The 20,619-nt window shown below is 41.9% G+C and overlaps 1 protein-coding gene and 1 non-coding gene across 7 annotated transcripts in view; both read right to left on the bottom strand.

Moving 5' to 3' along the window:
• The window catches only part of FAT3 (FAT atypical cadherin 3), a 617,077-nt gene that overhangs the window by 86,863 nt on the left and 509,595 nt on the right, over positions 1 to 20,619 (bottom strand). For 5 of the 6 annotated variants that reach the window (XM_074372838.1, XM_074372842.1, XM_074372840.1 and 2 more), the window contains 3 exons: positions 15,914 to 16,189; positions 13,281 to 13,491; positions 4,474 to 8,547 (listed from right to left, as the gene is read on the bottom strand). In XM_074372838.1, the coding sequence (XP_074228939.1) occupies positions 4,474 to 8,547; positions 13,281 to 13,491; positions 15,914 to 16,189 (4,561 nt within the window). Of the gene's footprint in view, positions 1 to 4,473; positions 8,548 to 13,280; positions 13,492 to 15,913; positions 16,190 to 20,619 lie in introns of those variants that run through there. The other variant, XM_074372843.1, reaches the window with a different exon arrangement.
• Positions 16,883 to 16,956, bottom strand: TRNAA-UGC (transfer RNA alanine (anticodon UGC)). Its single transcript has one exon. It is a non-coding gene; the product is annotated as a tRNA-Ala (tRNA).

Raw genomic sequence — 20,619 nt, 5'->3', positions numbered from 1 at the left:
TCTTTCCACTTTGTCTCAAGAGAGAATGTAATACACTACAGCTCTTGTTACCAAGACAGTTTCATTAGCTGTTGATTATGCAATCAAGGAAAGCAGTCAGTTCTATAAAGGAATCTTTTAATGAAGGCTTCATCATACAGCGGCTTCTCTTGTAAGGAGTGGAATTCGGGGGAGAAAAGTTTGTGTGACAGAGGAAGACCCATCAGGACTAAAGAGCCCCGATGAGGGGGTCGTTGGAGGAGCCATTCAAAGATAAGCACTGCAAGTAGATTAGATTGATCAGAGGGGAGCTGAGGCAAGGGGCAGGAAAGCAGCGGAGTTGGAGCAGAACCGCTTTGGACGAGGCTGGAACATTGAAAGTGGTCCCTGCAACTTTACTTTCCCACATCACTGAATTACACAGAAACAAAAGCAGCTTGGAGGAAGGAAGAAGAAAACCACCTTGGCCTTCTTAACCTGAAGTGGGAAATAATGTCACTTCAAACAGGGAGGAAGACTGGATGAGGCAGCTGGCAGGAAGCCCGGAATCCAGTCAGAGCATCCCCGTTTTGTTTGTTTGGGCATTCAACTCGGATTTGTCACCTGCTCAGGGCCAGGCACTGTGCCAGGCAGTAGGGCTACAGCGGTGGACAGAACTGACAAAAACCCCTGCTCTTGTGGTGGAGCCTGCTTTTTTTTCCCCAGTGGGAAAAGTTGACAGTAAACAAATAAATAAGGAAAGCGTGCCGTCTACTGGCGGCTACTGGGTTGAAAAAGTGGAGCCCTCTCACCTTCCTACAACAAATCGTTCAAAGAACAGAGGGCATATGATGCAGCAATCCCACTCCTGGGCATATATCCTGAGGAAACTCTAATTCAAAAAGATACATGCACCCCAATGTTCATAGCAGCACTCTTTACAATAGCCAAGATACGGAGGCAACCTAAATCTCCATCAACAGATGACTGGATAAAGAAGCTGTGGTGTGTATATACATAGGAATACTACTCAGCCATAAAAAGGACTGACATAATGCCATTTGCAGCAACACGAATGGACCTGGAGATCATCATACTAAGTGAAATAAGTCAGACGGAGAAAGACAAATACTGTATAACCTATCTGTGGAATCTAAAACAATGACACAAGTGAGCTTACCTGCGAAACAGAAAGAAACTCAGAGACACAGAAAGCAAACTTATGGTTACCAAAGGGGAAAGGTGGGGGAGATGAATTGGGAGTTTGGGATTAGTAAATGCAAACTACTATATACAGAATAGATAAACAACACAGTCCTACTGTACAGCACAGGGAACTATATTCAATACTTGTAATAACCTATAAGGAAAGAGAACTATGAGAAAGAATATATATATGTATAACTGAATCACTATGCTGTACATCAGAAACTAACACCATTGTAAATTAACTACACTTCAATTTAAAAAAAAAAAAAAAAAAGAAAAGAGAGAAAAATCCCTGGTCCTGCTGGAGGGACTGAGTGAAAAGCAGCGGAGATCTGAGGGGCAGACTGTACTCTGGATGTAAGGCCGGGGCAGAGCAGCCTGGGGCCCAGCAGTGCGGGGTAACCGCGGGATACATGGACTTTACTGGGCACACAGCAGAGAAGGCGAGGGCTGCACATTCCTCTAGGGCAGTGGTCCTCAGTTGCGAGTGTAACCCCCACCCCATCTCCAGGGGAACATTTGTCAATGTCTGGAGACATTTCTGAATGTCACATCCAGGGTTATAGTGCTGGTGGTGCTACTGGAATCTACTGGGTAAAGACCAGAGATGCTGGCAATTGTCCTACTGTGTCACCTACAACAGAGGACAACCACCACAATAGAGACTTACCCAGCCCCAAATGCCACTAGTGTTGAGGTTGAGAAACGCACTCTGGTGAGGCTCGGGGTCCTTCTTGGGATATCACTGTCCTCCACCCCTGGCTGGGATTCAGTTATGCTTCAGCTGAATATGATTTCAGCATGCACAAATTTAACCTCTCTAGTAAATGCTTTCAGTGCCGGCCCACACTGCTCTTTTGTGAAATACAATGATTAACGGTCCTTTGTTAATCTGTGGCAGCACAGCCAAGCTGTGTTAAGTCAAGAGCAAAAGTTAAATACAATTAAAATCAGTTGGTGGTTGGCGTGGCCAATAGTAACAGTAGCTTTAAGCTACTCTGTTTCCATTACTTTGGTAAAGTCGATGGGATGGTCCCTTTAAACAGTCCACTAAGAATTCAGAGACAATAGATAATTAATTAAAGCTGAGTGTTGAACAATTTTTCCAAATAGAAACACATCCCTCAGAATGCCTAAGAAGCTTTATGTCTGAAGCTAAATGCAAATAAATCAAAGTGATGCTTCACTCACCTTTCTTACTTTACCACTATCACTCATGTCTTTATTGCAGAAATACACATTTTAATGAAAAAAAGGCAACGGAAGGTATTAGATAAGGCAGATATGCATACAGACCTTTAAACAAAAGATAACACACACACACACACACACACACACTCAAAAAAAAAAACAGTTCCATAAAGAAAAAGAAGAGTTACGTGGAAGGGAGGTGTGGTGGTTCCCAGCACTGACACACATACTCTCCCCTGGATCTTATTCGGCAGTGATTAATTAACTTTCCCACTAACGTACTTAAGCAGATTCTGTGTCCTGAGGGCATTCTAATTAATTCATTTTTCACTTTGCATAATGTAGTTTTTCTAAAGGGAAGCCACCTGACTACAAGTATTGATGGATTCTTTAAAATCTTCTGGCACTTTGCTTACGTTCTACCTTTGGCTGTCACAGCATCAAAATAAGAGCTTTAAAACCCGCAAGTCGTTTTTAGGAAGACGCCTCTCACACCAGCAACCCTCTCTTCTTCGCAGTTTAAGGCCAGTCGCCCCCAGAATGCCACCCCCGATCAGTGACACCTCTTCTTCACTCCGACAAGAGATCCTCTGCCCCTTAGAGCAATGGTGGCACTTTTTGTGCACTCTGTGTGACCTCGTTTGTCTACCCTGGCTTTCCTGTTGAACCACTATGTACTATTTGGAAAGGCAAAAAAGGGATCCAAGAAAATTATGATATTAGAAGAAATACCTTTTGCCTTGGAGTTATAATGGAAGATTTTCCAGCAAAACGTCAAACAATGCCCTCTAATTTGTGCATATGTGTGTGAGTTTACATGTGAGTTTCTGCTACCAGGAGAAACTTGTAAGTAACGCTTACTGGGATCAAGCTATTTATTTTTCTTACTGCTACAAAAAGTAGGAAGAAGGAATAGAGTTAAAAATATATCCCCTCATTACAAAGAGCTGTTCTTTTTATTTCTTCAACTGAAGTCTTTCGCTGGACTTTTAAAAAAATGATTAAGTGACTCAATCTCACACTGGTCAGAATGGCCATCATCACAAAGTCTACAAATAATAAATGCTAGACAGGGTGTGGAGAAAAGGGAACCCTCCTTCACTGTTGTTGGGAAAGTAAACTGGTGCAGCCACTATGGAGAATAGTGCAGAGGTTCTTTAAAAAACTAAAAATAGACTTACCATATGATCCAGCAATGCCCACTCCCGGGCATATATCTGGAAAAGATGAAAACTCTAATTCGAAAAGATAAATGCACCCCAATGTTCGTGACAGCATTATGAATGGACGAATGGATAAAGAAGATGATATATATATACACATACATACACACAAACACACACACACACACACACACACACACACACACACACACACACACACACAGGAATACTACTCAGCCATAAAAAAGAAGGAAATAATACCATTTGTAGCAACATAGATGGACCTAGAGATTACCATACTAAGTGAAGTAAGTCAGAAAGAGAAAGACAGATATCATATGATATCACTTATACATGGAAATTATAAAAATGATATCAATTAACTTATTTACAAAACAGAAACAGACTCACAGAAATAGAAAACAAACTTATGGTTACCAAAAGGGTGAACTGGGGGAGGGATAAATTAAGAATTTGAGATTAACACATACACACTAACACACTACTATATATAAAATAAACAACAAAGTCCTAATGTATAGCCCAGGAAACTATATTCAGTATCTTGTAATAACCTATAATGGAAAAGGATCTGAAAGAGAATATGTAAACTTAAATGTATAACTGAATCACTCTGCTGCACACCTGAAACTAACACAACATTGTATATCAATTATACTTCAGTAAAGAAAAAAAAAGTGGCTCAAGGACTAGGTACTGGTCTGGGTAATCTGTCAGAGGCAAACTAAAGAACTCCTAATTTGGGCTGAGTTAACAACAGCCAACAACTGAAAAACCAAGGCTACTCAGAGATCGCTTCCTTAGCCCCAAAGAGATTACGTTACTCTCAATTCCTCATACCATCTTCCTTCTTCTCTCCCACTCTTACCCCCTGCCACCTTCCATCTTTAGAAGGCAGAGCACAGAGTGAAAACTAGAGTGGCAGACTTACCTGTAATATGGTAGCTCACTTGGCGATTAATGTCTGAGGTGTCCCTGTCCCAGGTGCTGAGGACGGCTACCACCTCGCCCGGAGGGTCGCTCTCCTTCACATTCCCTCGGTACACCTCGTGGGCAAAGACTGGAGCATTGTCATTTATATCTGTCACCCTGACAGAGACCAACGCTGTGGAGGAAAGAGAGAAGGCTTCTCCAAGGTCGGAGGCCACCACGGAGAAGGTGAACGTGGGGTCTGTCTCGTGATCCAGGTCCTTCAAAGTACTGATCCAGCCTGTGTTGCTGTCAATGTTGAATGCTTCCATCACCTTTTCGGGCTGGGAATCTGAGTGGAGGAAGTACGTAACCTGCCCGTTGGCTCCCCAGTCCGCATCGATGGCTCTCACCTGTGTGAGTTTGGTGCCCACAGGCATCCCTTCCATTACGATTGCCTCATAGCTAGACGTTTCAAAGACTGGCTTGTTGTCATTCAAATCCAGCACCTTGATGTCTACGTCCACGGTGAACACAATGTCTACCTTGTCCAGGGGTATAGTGGCTGCTACTTTGAAGTGGAAAGCTGGGCTGATCTCATGGTCCAGACGTTTGTCCAGCTTGATGGTGCCTGTGTCCTGTTCTATGACGAAGACACCCCCTTTGTTGTTTTCTGGCCGCTCCCCATTAACCGTGCTGAATCTGACGTTCTGAGTGGGCAAAATCCTCAGGGTGTCCACCGTGCTCCCAATGGCTGTATCTTCTGAAACGGTGAAGGAATACTGAGACTGGGTGAATGAGGGCAAGAATGTTTCAGGGGGTAAGACATGGATGTAGACAGGGATGAGGGAGTGCTTCACGGGGATGCCTCCATCCACTGCTTTGACAAAGAAGGAAAGCACTGTGTTTTTCAGCTGGTTAAAATGGCCCTTGGTGACCATCCAGCCATTGTCAGGATCGATTTCCAGGAGGTCAGCCACTGAGACAGAGGCTTCACTGTAGAGGGAGTAAGTAATCCTTGCGTTTGCCCCATCATCTGGATCCATGGCTTGAACCTGAGTGACCAGGTGGCCCCGTCCAACGTCTGCCCTGACGCTGGCTCTGTATTCTACTGTCATGAACTGGGGGGCGTTGTCATTTTCATCCACCACAATCACCCTGACAGTGCAGAATGTTGTTCTCCCTCCGCCATCAAGGGCCCTCAAAAAAATACTGATGTCTCCTTCCAGAGGGTTTTCCCGATCGAGCCTTTCTGTTGTGATGACCTGTCCGTTGCTATCTATGAGGAATCGATCCTTAGCAAAGTCATTGATGATGGCATAGCTGATCTGCCCATACGTCCCTGGATCCCCATCTGTGGCTCGAACGTGAATTACCTTGGTCCCAGCAGCTGCGTTCTCTCTCACCTCTGCTACATAGGTGCTTTGCGAAAAGGCAGGGCTGTACAAGTTAGCCCCGAGTACCCTGATATGCACCTGGGCAGTGCTAGTGAACAGCCCATCGGAGACGGACACATTGAGACTATACAGAGGTTCCATCCGCTGCTTCCGGTGGTTGGACAGTGTGATGACGCCACTCTTGCTGTCCATCAGAAAGCTCGTCCGGTCATTCCCAGATAAAATGCTGTATTCCAAACGGTCCAGATCAGAGCTATCTGCATCAGAGGCTTGGACACAGGTTACAAAATGGCCCCGGGGGGCTAATTCACTTACATATGACTCGTAAATGAGCTGATTAAAGACTGGAGGGTTGTCATTTACATCCGAGATGTAGATATGAACCAGGACCTCGCTACTCAGGGATGGGAAGCCATTATCTGTTGCTCTGACTTTCAAAGTGCAGTGTTGCACTAACTCGTGGTCCAGCATCCGCGCTGTCAGGATTAAGCCACTGGCACTGTCTATGTGAAAATAATCCGTGCTGTTGTAAGTATCTTGGACAATCTGATAATGTACCATTTTATTGTTTTCTGAGTCTGCATCAGTAGAGACAACTTGTAAAACAGGTGTCCCAATGAGAGATGCTTCTGATAATGTTGTATTGTATGTGGGTTGATTAAAAATAGGGGGGTTGTCATTTACATCATTAATTAGCAAGTCAACGGTGACTTCAGCCCTGGCACCAGTAAGGGCATCACTGGCTCTTACCGTCAATTTGTAAACAGACGTAACTTCATAATCCAGAGGGCTAATGACTTTCAGGACCCCGGTATCAAAGTCAATGTTAAATTGTTTATAAAGGTCCCCATCAGTAATGATATATATGATGCCTTGGCCTTCTGGGCTGGTGGCATTGATGCTTAGAATGGGGGTGTCCATGCTGATGTCTTCGTTGATGGATGCTGTATAAAAGGGCTTATCAAACACAGGCATGGCTTTGTTGACAATAGTGATGGGAAGTTCCACGGATGTGGACAAAGAGGGTTTCCCACCATCTTTGGCTAGGATGGTGACTCCATACTCGATGTTGGACAGGTCGGAGTTGAATGCTTCTTTTAAAATAACATTCCCTGACTTAGGGTTAATTTCAAAGTGGCCATAGTCATCCTGCAGGACGTAGGTCACTTCTCCATTTGCACCTTTGTCTCTGTCAATGGCCGTCACTCGGTAAATCAGAGTGCCAGGCTCGGCATCAACTTGCACAGCAGCATAGTAAGGGAGGCCCACAAAGACTGGAGGATTGTCGTTTATGTCTTCAATGTTAACCCTGACCACCACCCTCGCCACCCGCAGATGGTCCAGTTCACGACTGGCTTCCACCACGAGCTCATATAACTCCTGCTCTTCACGGTCAAAGGGGACTCCAGTGGTCTGAATGACCCCTGAGGTAGATTTTATCTTGAACTTATTTCCTGGGTTTAAGATGCTGTATTTTAAGGGCTCATTAAGGCGATTTCCAACTGCATTGACAATAGCAACTTTGGTTATGTTAGTGTTGTTCTCTGAGATGGAGGTGGAGTAAAAGCTTTGTGTAAAGTGGAGGCCGCTGTCCATGGCTTCTTTAACCAAGATGGTGACCATGGAGGTACTGTAGAACTTTCCGTCAGACACTTTAACTATCAGCATGTAGTGATCTTTGGAGAGGTTGTTGTTCTTTATGGTGAGCACTCCACTGTTTGAGTCAATTAAAAAATGATCCAAGCTGCCTTCCATTAGGCTGTACGTCAGTTCGGGGGGCACCTCGGAGTCGGGATCCGTGGCGCTGACTTTCAGAACCTCCACTCCCACGTAGGTCGGGAGAAGCAGCACAGTCTCAAACACAGCCTGAGTGAAAACGGGCGGGTTGTCGTTCACATCTGTCACCTCTATGCTGACTTCAACGGGACTCTCTGCGGTCAGCTGGGGGCTACCGCTGTCTCTCACGTGCACGTGAAAGTGGAAATGGGCGATGGTCTCGTGGTCCAGGTTGGCAATTGTTCGGATTGCACCCGTGCTGGAGTCCACGGTGAAGAACTTCTTCGCCGTGGACTCCACAATCTGATACACGAGCAGAGCATTCCGGTTGCTGTCGGCATCGGTGGCTCGAATCACCAGCGGGCTGTTATCCAAGCTCCTGACGATGCTGTTGACTGGGGCCGCCTCACTTAGGCTGCCCGAATATTGAGAAAAGAGAAAAACTGGAGCATTATCATTTTCATCAACAATCTGAATATTGACTGTGACGTTGGACGCCATTCCTGCCATGTTAGTGGCCTGGACAATGAGCTGGTAAGAGGAAGTACTCTCGTAATCCAGTGCCTTCCGAGTGGTGATGACTCCAGAATATGGATTTATGGTGAAGGCCCCACCAAAGTTTCCATCTTTGACATCATAGATGAGGGTAGATTGACTGATGGCAGAGATCAGAATGACTGATGTTCCAATATCAACATTTTCATTTACTTCTGCTTGGTAGTCTTTGTGAGTGAACTTGGGGTGAGAATTATCAGACATGGTGACAGAAATGCGTACAATTGCGGTGGCAGACATTGGCGGGGAACCCTGATCCGTGACTTTGACTGACAGGACAAACTGACCCATTGTCATCATGTCTGGCTCTTTGGAAACAGTGATGATGCCCAGGACTGGTTCGATCTTAAATGTGTTCCCAGTGTTCCCTACAATATAGAAATCAACAGGGAAGTGAGTTCATGTGGGTCATTTTCTGAAGATTAACTCTTCATCTTAAGGCTACTTTTACACAACACGGCAAGTAGAAAGCAATTATCTGTACTGATTCCACCGCATTCTGAAATAAAATGAGAGACTTCCCTTTTAGGGGTATTCAAAAGCAACTGAATGAGTTTTTCTAGTAAATTGTGAATTTCTGATCAGTATCTTCTTAATCCAGGTTAATAAGAGCAAGAACAACACCATAGCACTGTGAACCTTCAAACTGGGAAATAAGAGTTTGTAGGAAAGACTTCCCTGTGGAGAATGCTTAGGACTTTCTTATTCCTAGCCTTGTGAGAAAGAAACAGATTGCGCTAGCACGTGCCAATGCCACTGGTAAAAAGGTATTTATCCCCAAACTAGTGCCATATCCTATGTTCTAGATTATGAGAAAGAGGGTTGTAGGAATCTCTTCACAACATTATCACATAGTCATTTGGTTTAAGATGATCCCAAAGGTAAGCTTTGCTACATGGAATTGGTATTGTTTCATCTCATCAAAACCAACTTCATCGCAAACACTACTTTGCTGAGGGGGGTTTTGTGCAGGCATGGAGAATTCTTCCCAAGTCACCATTTGCTTTGCAAGTGATGAGGATTTTTCCTGGCTCCCCTTCTACTCTTCACCGACCTACACCCCAAAACACACACATGCACACACAGACATCAAAGCAGACACACAAAAAATTCTAAGGCAGTTGTTCCAATCTGTAACTGTTCTATTCGCTAAATTATTAAGAGGTTTCCGGTGAAGAAGGAAACCATTAATAATCTGAAGCAGCATCCAAACTGAGCACTCGAGGCATAACCCTTATGAAGCTGAGAAACTTTGACACATCTGAAATGGGAAGGGCTGTGGACAAGGGCTGTGGACAAGGACACCGTGCAAGTTCAGAGCTCTGCCTCTGGAACATGCAGTGCTGTGAAGTCTGCAATTGTTGAGGATGAGGAAGGTAAGAGGAGGAAAGAAGGGGGCACACAAAACTTGAAGAATGTGAAGAATGTGGCCCAAAGGTAGTCGACAGTGTGAAGCAGAATCATCTACCGTGTTGCTTTTTGCATCTCTAAAAAGGCTGTCTGTACTTCTCAAAGACCGTACCTGCTATGGGTCTAGATTCTTTTACATCGAGAGTTTAAAACCTTGGTTATTCAACTAAATCTGAATTTTTCTTTCTTTTTGAAGTGCAATAGTATGGCAGACACAGAGAGAGTTTAAATGTCATTAACATTTAGATAGGGTTCAGGACTGAGAGGGCAGCTATACTGTGTGTCTATTGAAATAGACAACAAATACAGCTGTTGACATACTTCTCAGTACGTATTTATTAACTAAACTTTTCCATGTCTGAAAACAAAGAAGTCATGCTTGTATAAAATCTATTTCTATAAAATACCTTGCTTCTTTCTTTCTTTCTTTTTTTAATGGGGGCACTGGGGATTGAACCCAGGACCTCATGCATGTTAAGCACACACTCTACCACTGAGCTCTACCCCCATCCCTGGTACTTGCTTATTTCTGAAGAGGATGTAAATATACAAAGAGATAAAGAATTTGATTCTAGGCCCCAATGTGAACATTAAGCAATATTACCTTTGATGTCACTGTGATGTTTTTTTTACTTTGCCACCTAACTGTGACCATGCTGTGACAACAAGAAGTTCAATGATCTCATGAACAGGCTTGCAAATTTTGAATAAACAGAACCACGGAATTGAGTGTGATCTAATATCTGATTCATAGATCCTCTCAAGAAGGCAGGAATCATTTCACTTTAGCATCTCAGGGAAGGAAAATATGGAGCTACCTGAGTAATGGTCACCTTCCAGCAGGGGCACCAACAGGCAACCCTGAATGATGGATGCAACATCTTCATTCTAGTGGTCCCCTGTGGAGCTTCCAGGTAAGACCTCCCTTACTCTAGGCTTAGTCCATACACAGCAAGATTCATATGGCAGGGATGAAGGAGGACTAGCTTCTGACCTTGACGGCAGCTTCCCAACCCTGCTGTCCCAAGGCTGCTGACCGGCTTGTTACATCGCTCCAGGATGCTGGGCTCATACGCCAGGTCCAAGTGGGCTGTTTGCCTCTTTCCCTCTTCAACATACTGTCCCACTTTCTTAGAATCCACTTCCTGCTTGTTCTCCTCTGCTACACTTGAATCCTTGGACGCTAACCTCTGCTTGTTTTCTTGGAAGCTAGGCTTCTTATAACTGGGCAAAAGCTGTGCTTATTTACTTATCATTATTTATCTAGTAGATGGAATTGTGCCTGGCACCAAAAAAAAAAAAAAAAAAGATGCTCAATAAATATCTGTTGAATGATTAAGAGAGGTAGACCCAACCAAAATTTCTAATTCTCTCTCTGTATGCATCTTGGGATTCAATATACCCCTGTCCTAACTCAATTTTTAGTCCTGGTCTCTCCTGTACTGCCCTGTCTCAGAGCCCCGCCATGAGCCGCTGTTGGCACCAAACGTCAAACCTGAACTAAATCTAAGACCTGAAGTTCTGCACTTGAATTCCACCTCGGTCCTTCAGGGCAAAGTAAAAAGTTACTTTAGGCCAGGAAGGGAATAGGAAACGGCTGCCCCACCAGTAAACAGAGTAAATCTTGCTTATTTGAGAGAACTTAAATAAAATGCACACTTTATACCAACCACTTGTCATTTCCTTCAAAATCCTGAACTAGCTGTGATCTGACCCCCTCCTACCACGATCTGGGGAAACACTTGACTTAACTAGAACCCGCGCGGGTCTAGTGTGGGTCTGTCTGTCTGGCAAGGGCTCCGGTGACCACTTGGGGTTTATCATGCACACTGTAATTCCCATTAGCTTTTTACACATCCAGTCAACATTATTTTTTGAGATACCAATCATTCCTGTGGGTTTTCCGGAAATTCAAGTTTTCCGTATAAAAGATGTTTTAAGGAAATAACTTTTCTCTCTAGTTTCAGGCAACTGTTGAAGAAATGACTGAGATCTTTATGCTCAGCACCAGGCTACAGTCTATGGGGGTTAAAAGATTAGAATTTTCAGCTGCATGGTAAATTACCCCTAAATCATTCTTTGTGAACCTCCAAATTGGTTTACAAATTGTCTGGCTCTCTGAGAGGAATAGAGGTAGTACCCTGAATGATAAATATAAAAAGCAAGCAGACACATAGACAAATGCTTAGAAAATGTTAAGAAAAGGAGAAATAAAACCCTATAGCTAAATGATTACGACGACAAGAAACAATGTGTATGAATACGGAGAAAAGAAAAACACGTAAGATTAGGGGAATGCTACAGAAAGAACAGGAGTTCTTGGGTTTAGGTGACATTTTCTGTGCCATTATTTAAATACATCTTTTAAAAAGTTTCCCTATATTACTCTTGAAACCAAAAGAACAAGGACTGTATAATGAAATAATTAAAATGCCCTGTGATAAACAAGAGGTGCAAAATAGCATTTTAAAAAAAGTATTGTCAGGCTGTGGGTTGAAAGGAAATTCCATGGAAATCTGGGAAAGAAATGGGTGAATTCTCCTGGGGTACTTGGGTGTTATGAACCAATGTCTTTTTTTCTTTTTTTCTTTCTTTTTTTTTCTCTAGAGTTTAGTACAGACTCACGTAAAAGGTAGGTGCCTAATAATAGGAGTTTTCGATTGTCATTCAATAAAGGGGCTATTTAAAAGAAAGTTGTTGGCTTTTTTCCCCCCAATATTTTTAGTCCAAAACTGTCATTCTAGCATTCATATTTTAATTCAACCACTCACAAAAATGCTCCATATTTAAGTCAAGGGAAAGAAAACTTTCCAGGGCTGGCATGAAAGGAGACAGCATTTGGCATTATGCACGACAGACATAATGTTGCAGAACATTCTGGAAACACGTGGCTTGAAGATTCAAAAAAGACAGAACAAGGGAAGGGAAAATAGAGCAGATAAAAGATATTTGTCATTTTTTATGGTTCACAGTCCTGTCCTAACTTGGACATTCATCTCTTCTATCATAAACGTTTTCTAACTGTCCATCTTCAAACCGTCAGAGAACTATGGTCTTCCCTTCTAGATATGAAAATTGATATAAAAAATTAATTATTTTTATTGAGGTATAGTTGATTTACATAAAATTGATTTTTAAAAAAAAAACTCTCAAATTTAACAAAATAAGAGCTTGTATTTATTTATCTGTCAGGTTAAGCAGGCAGGTCAGTAGCGACAACTACTTTGGTACTCAGTCATCTCTGATGAAGGGAGTTTGTGCTAACTGTGGGGTGTAGGAATTTCTGAAGCCCAGAGCCCACCTACTGACAAATAAACAAAGATCTTGAAGACTCAATTCACAGAACTGTCTAGCAGCCCTCAAATGATGGGAGGCTTTGGTTATTTTAGTCTGAGGCCATGGCGTGTTGACCCGTAAGTGAAATTCACTGAGTTTATTACACATTCTTCTCTCCTTCCCATTTCAGAAGAATCTGCGATTGAACACTGTCAAAGGAAACTCCTTCCTCGCTGTCAATGATGGAAAACATATTACTGAAATGCCAAGAACTTTATACAAGTATGGTAGTTGCTTGGCCAAAAAATTCATTTGGTGACATTCCAGGGGTAACTATGTGAATTTTACACGGTAATAAATACCACTAAGGGTCAAATGCCATGCATTGCACTGCAATCTGTCCACCAGCTCTCACCTGCTTCTATGGTATATATGAGTTCTGCATTTTCCCCTTTGTCTTTGTCCAGAGCCGTCACTTGCAGAACAGCTGATCCCAGAGCAGCCGATTCAAACACAGATGCTTCATACAGTGGGTTGGTAAAATAAGGACTGTGATCATTAGCATCTTCCACATTCACAATGACTCGGGCCAAGTTTCTTCGATAAGGAAACTCCTGATCTCTGACCTTGAGGCAAAATACAAGAAGCAGTAGGACTAAAAGCTTTAGGTTGCAAAGAATTCACATGGCTGTGCCTATGGTAAAAACACAACGAAATAATGCTCACAAAATGCTTGACCCGGTCCCAGGCCCAGAGCAGGTGCTCGAGAAATGGAGGTGTTACTGAGTGGGGGCAGTGACTGAGCACGTTGAGAGCTGGGGCCACACTGTCTTTACTGCTCAGCCCTAGGCCTGGCCTCTGGCTTGTGTTCAGTCCAGTTTCACAAACACGTGCCGGGATGCCCGGATAGAACAACCACAGCACTTTCCTTGGTCCCCCTCGCCCAGTCACTACTCGCCGTTAGCTGTATACACAGTTGCTAATGGAAAAGTGGATGGAGGCTTTTCTAAAGGGGAAACCAAAACGTGGAATTAATGAATGCAAAGTAGGTATTATCATCCAGTCATTCATTCAACAAATATTTACTGTCATCTGTTATCTGTCAAGACTGCTGGTTCCTCAGTGAATCAGATACAGTCCCTGCTCCCAAGAACCTTATAGTTGACTGGGGAAGGCACACAAGTGAGCAGACAGATTCAAGGCCCAGAGGTAAGCGCTGGAATAGGAGGAGGCAGTAAGAAGAGCACAGCCCAGCTCAGAAAATGTAACAAAAACAAGAAGCAGTAAAATGCTGGGGGAGGGGTGGTTGTGTGCAGCATGTATTCCAGGCAGGAAGAACCAACATAAATAAAGGCCCAGAACTAAGAGAGAACCCTGACCACTGGGAAGACGACCCAAATCTTAATTTCTAAAATCTGTAATATCACCAAAGAACCTTGTCTGACCACTTTAAAGTTTTCCCTGGTTTGCATATGGCAGGACCTTGCAACTAATCAATTCTTCACCTCTCACACATGACTTTGCCATAATCCTCTGGGGTGCTAATCCAATGTGTGCTTTTTTGCTTGTTCAGTTTTAGGTCCCCTAACTTCAGAGAGATGTGAAGAAATTAGAAAATATAGCAGGAAAAGCTATCAAAGGGAAGGGGTTTTCAGAAATAGTCCTGAGGAGGAACTGAGCAAAATGACTCAAAGGGCTGAGCTTGGAGAAAGGCAGCATAAAAGAGTTGTTTGCTCTACACAGCCAATTACATAAATGATAAATGATGCAAGGCAAACAAACTGAATTCTGAGTCTGTTAAGGTAAGCATGAACAGAAATGACTTGAAGAATCATGAGAATGGAGTCAGTCACCGGCAGGAGATTTCTGCTCCTGAAGACATCTCTACAAATCTAGCCAGTGAGTGCACTGAATTTCTCTCTGGACGCCAACCCATCCCACCTAAGGACCAAGCTGGACTCTCTGAAATCTAGGTCCGTTCCAATCGAATGCTCCAGGGTGTAGGGACTTTGTCTCTTTTATATCTTCAGTGCCTAGAACTTAGCACACAGCATGTGCTTGAGAAATATCTGTTGAATGAATGGATGAATGGCCAGAAGGATGGATCTGATGAACCCTGTGAGTCCCTCTTCTGTTCCCTGGAGTCTCATCTGGAAACCAGAGCTGAAGGCGTGACACTCAAGTTTCCTCTTGCCCAGAAAGGTTCCCAGACTTGGAAAGGAAGAGTAGCACTTAGTGGAACGTTACTTTCAGCTGCTTGGGAATTGGTAGCCAATCCGTACAAAGATTAAGTCTCTGTCATCCTACCTGATCTTAAGATACTCAGGGGGGCTCTGTTAGGCAGTGGTTGTTCAATTGCCCAAAGGTTTCTTGGGCAGTTAAAGGGACAGGTTTTATGTCATAAATGAACCAAGGGTGTTTCCTATTCATCTTTATTTCCCAATTCTGTAAACTCATCAAACTTCGCTTTAAGATGAAAGCAGCTTGTACATAATTTGGAGGCCCCATGGACCCAAATTCAGACTTAGTCTCTGCAGGCTTTCATGAGTTTTGAGCTCTTCTGTGGGCCAGTATTTACCACTGGGTCCAATGCCAGAACAATAAGTAATAAATCTGTTCTCTAAACGCTTCCAAGGGCTGAGCACTGCACAGGTTGAATAAATGATTACCTTCATGATGAACTTCTCAAGGAACTTCTTTTAAACTTTCTCACAAAATCTTCTGGATGCGAACCAATACTACAGCCTGGGAGATTTACGGACACTCCGCCCGTTCCTCCTCTCTCAAATCAGGCCGTCAGCAGCATTTACTAAGCAGCCGCTGTCTGTATCACTCATCTAATATTTCAGTTGGGCAAAAATATGAGTCACTAACAATAGTAATGCTTCACTGAACTCAAAAGGCAAGAATGAATGCAACTCTGCCGGGAAAAGACCAAATTTACTACTACTTACAAAACTCAAGGGCTGTGAATGTCTGAAGGCTAAGGTGTGTGCCTTGGATGGTCAGTGATTCTGCTAGGAGAGCGTGCTAAGTAGTTGGCCCTACCATGATGTTGAGAATGTGCTTGTCCTGGGCCTCATGGTCCAGCCTCTCGGCCGTGTAGAGCACGCCGGTGCTGGGGTCGATCCGAAATTTTCTCATGCTGGCGGAGTCGATGCTGCTGTGGACAGTATAGCTCAGCTTGTGCTTCTCATCTTTATCTGTGGCTTCAATCTGCAGTATCTCCGTGTCTGGAAGCACATCCTCGGAGATTGTCACATCATAATGGGGCTGAGAGAATTCGGGGCCATTGTCATTATTATCGAGCACTTTGATAAATACCTATAGTTAAAACAAGACAAGAGTGATGATGGATGCCGATTTACTCATTGCTAATAAAGGAGGCCCCCTCCCTCCCTCCCTCTCCCCTCTGTGTCCTTGGATCCCAGCTTCTCGCAGCCATCTTAACACGTAGGAAGATTCTTATGAAAACGTTCTGAAATTAGAGGTTGACAATAAACCAGTAGTTCACATTAGCAGGAGCATAAACTATGAGCTGATCAATATTCTCAGTATTAATTGAGCAGATGAGACGGCCCCTGGGGGGTGAGAGTTCCACGAAGCTACTTGAGGCATAATGTAAGAGATCTCAAGGTGACCTTAATTTGTGAAGTTCCTAGTCTCTTACCTTCTTGTTATGTGCTCTTTAGTGTGGGCTTTAAAGTGTAGGCAGTGACAAGGTAAGTAACAAAGAAGAGGCGGAGGAACGGGAAGAGTGAATACGGAGGTGGCTCTTTTTCACATGAGGGCTATCTAGCGAAGAACATGGTACTACTGATATGACGTTCCCAAGTTGTTTCCTTTTATAAAGCATTTGGTTTCAAAATTTTCAGGCAGATAGAAAACTAATAGCTTAATGAACCCTTGAGTGCTGTATTCATCACTCAGCTTTGACAATGATCAATTCATGGCTAATCCTTGTTTTGCTTTTTTTTGAGAGGGGTAAATTAGATTTATTTATTTATTTATTTTTAGAGGAGGCACTGGGGATTGAACCCAGGACCTCATGCATGCAAAGCATGAGCTCTACCACTTGAGCTACACCCTCCCCCCACCACGGCTAACCTTGTTTCATTTATATGCTTAATCATCCCCTCCTACGCCCTCATTATTCTGAAGCAAATCCCAGCCATCATATAATTTCAGTGTACATCTCTAAAAGATAAGGACTCTTAAAATAAACACACACACATATATACACACACACACAATATCATTACTGCCTCTAAACAGAGAAAACAACAATTCTGTAATGTCATAAACATTCAGTTGGTGCTCATACTTCTGTGATTGTTTTCTAACATGTTATATGTGTTTGTGTACATATGTACATATATTCTTATAGTTTTTTTAATCAGGATATGCAAATAAGGTACAAACATTGCACTCACCTGGTATTTCCTTTAGTTCTTTTTTGTTTAATTTATAGGTTCTCCCTCTATCTCCATCTATTTTCCCGCAATTTTTACGTTGTTATTGCTAGCATTCAAAAAATGGAGCCATTTCCTCTTATTTCCCACAGTCTGAATTTTGCTCATTGTACCCCATGGTTTTGTTCTACATGTTCCTCTGTTCCCTGTATTTCTTATACATTAATAGTTTTATGTAGGAGGCTTGATAAAATTCACATTTAGATTTCTTCTTTTTTTGATAAAAATCCATTATGAGCGATATGGTGTGCTTCCATCTGGAGACACATAATATCTGGTTCTTTGTCTTGCTCTGTGATATTAGCAGCTGTTGATGATTATGACTTGGGTAACATTAATTCATTATAAATGCAAAATGGTAATATTTTCATTCTATGATGTCTTCCTCACTTATTAGCTAGAATAGTTCTAAAAAGAAACTTCTGTTCAATTATTTGGTTACTGTGGAGTGCAGTCCATATAGAAAAGGAAGGATAATTCTTTTCCTTTATTTATCATTTCAAAACAGTAAGTTGGTTCTCCAGCTCCTGCTAAAGTGATCATGAGGTATTTTTTTTTCAAGCATCATGATGAGCTCATGGATTTAATCACATCTGATGAGTTTCTGTCCACTGCAGTTACTATATTTACAGATGCACAAATGGTCCTTCCATGGCCATGGAGAGCCTCTTCAAGTTGGCTCTTACAATGCTTTGACACAACCCAAGTAGTCTCTGATAGCTTCCTTACTTCTCAATAATTGCTACTGGTAATTTTTCCAGGGTCATCTTGGACATTTTTCTGCCCAGTCTCAAATTGTCCATTTCTTCAAAAAAGTGTTTGCTTGTTTTTAGTTACAAGTGGCATTTAGAGATCACAATCTGGTGCTAGGAATGCTTACTGTTGTTAGCTTTGCTACTGAAGGAATCAATAGTAGATTAAATGATATAGAGGAAAGGATCAGTGAACTGGAAGACAGAGAAGTGGAAATCGTCTGCTGTTGACCAGAAGCTTATGGATAACAAACTATGTGGAGACAAATAAAAATGGAAATACAATGATCTAAAATCTATGGGACACAGCCAAAGCAACTGGAAGAGGGAAGTATATAGCAATATAAGCCTATATCAGGAAATTAAGAAAACCTTTAGTCAGACTCATCAAGTAAAAAAAAGGCCCACATAAATAAAATTAAAAGGAAAGAGGAGATGTTACAACTGACCACCACAGAAATACAAAGGGTCATGAAAGATTACCATGAACAATTATATGTGAATTAAATGGACAACCTAGAAGAAATAGATAAATCCCTAGAAACTTATAATCTCTCAAGACTATATCAGGAAAATAGAAAATATGAACAAACTGATTACCAGTAATGAAATCAAATCAGTAATCAAAAAACTCCCAACAAACAAAAGTCCAGAACAGACAGCTTTGCAGGTGAGTTCCACAAAACATTTTAAAAAGAGTCAACATCTGTGCTTCTCAAAATATTCCAAAAAATTGAAGAGGAAAGAATGCTACTGAATTCATTCTACAAGGCCAGCAGAACCTTGATACCAAAACCAGACAAAGACACCTCCCCAAAAAGAAAATTACAGGCCAATATTGCTGATGAACACAGATGTAAAAATCTTCAACAAAATATTAGCAAACTGAATCCAACAATTCATTAAAAGGATTATGTACCATGATCAAGTGGGATTTATCCCAGGGATGGAAGGATGGATGGTACAGTATCTGCAAATTATTCAACATGATCCACCATTTTAACAAGCTGAAGAATAAAAACCATTTGATCATCTCAGTAGATGCAGAAAAAGCTTCTTACAAATTCAACACCCATTAATGATAAAAATTCTCAGCATAGTGTGTGTAGAGGGAACACACCTCAACATAATAAAGGCCATATTTGACAAATCCAGAGCCAACATCTTACTCAATGGTGGAAAACTGAAAGCATTTCCTTTAAGATGAGGAACAAGACAAAGATGCCCACTCTTGCCATCCTGACACAACACAATGTCAGAAATCTAGCCACAGAAATCAGAGAACGAATAAAAATTTTCAATTGGAAAAGAAGAAGTAGAATTGTCACTGTTTGAAGATGACACAAAACTGTATATAGAAAGTACACCACGACCAGAAAACTACTGAAACCGATAAAAAATTCAGTAAAGTTGCAGGATGCAAAATGAATATACAGAAATCTGCTGCATTTATATACACTAACAATGAACTATCAGAAAGAGAAATTAAGAAAACAACCCCATTTACACTTGTATCAAAAAGAATAAAATACCTAGGAATACATCTAACCAAGGAAACAGAAGACCTGTACTCACAAAACTATAAGACACTGATGAAGGAAATTGAAGACGACACAAACAGATGGAAACATACACCGTGTTTCTGGATTGGAAGAATTAATATTGTTAAAATGATACTAACCGAGGCAATCTACAAATTCAATGCAATCCCTATCAAAATACTATTGGCATTTTTCACAAAACTAGAACAAATAATTCTAAAATTTGTGTGGAAACAACAAAAGATCCTGGCTAGTCAAAACAATCTTGAGAAAGACGAACAAAGCTGAAGGCATCATCCTCCCTGATTTCAAACTATCCTACAAAGCTACGGTAATCAATGAAGTGTGATACTGGCACAAAAACAGAGACATAGATCAATGGAACAGGACAGAGAGCCCAGGAATAAACCTACACTTATATGGCTCATTAATCTACGACAAAGGAGGCAAGAATATACAGTGGGGAAAAGTCAGCATCTTCAATAAATGGTGTTGGGGAAACTGGGAAGCTATATGCAAAAGAATCAAACTGAACTACTTTCTTACACTATATACAAAAATAAACTAAAAATGAGTTAAAGCCTTAAATGTAAGACCTGAAACTATAAACCTCTTAAAAGAAAACACAGGCAGAACACTCTTTGACATCGGTCTTAGCAATATATTTTTTGAATACGTCTCCTTAGGCTAGGGAAACAAAAGCGAAAAAGGCCAAAACCAAAAACAAATGGGACTACATCAAACTGAAAAACATTTGCACAGTGAAGGAAATCATCAACAAAACAAAAAGGCAGCCCGCTGAATGGGAGAAGAAATTTCTAAGATATATTTGATAAGGGGTTAATAAGCAAAATATATAAAGAACGCACACAACTCAACATCAAAAGAAAAAAAACCTGATTTAAAAATGGGCAAAAAAACTGAATAGATGTTTTTCCAAAGAAGACATACAGATGGCCAACAGACACATGAAAAGATACTCAACATCA

Source organism: Camelus bactrianus, chromosome 10 (genome assembly GCF_048773025.1).
Source record: "Camelus bactrianus isolate YW-2024 breed Bactrian camel chromosome 10, ASM4877302v1, whole genome shotgun sequence".
Classification (NCBI taxonomy): domain Eukaryota; kingdom Metazoa; phylum Chordata; class Mammalia; order Artiodactyla; family Camelidae; genus Camelus; species Camelus bactrianus.
The sequence above is the reverse complement of the archived record's forward strand: the minus strand, read 5'-3'. Positions and strand labels throughout refer to the sequence as shown.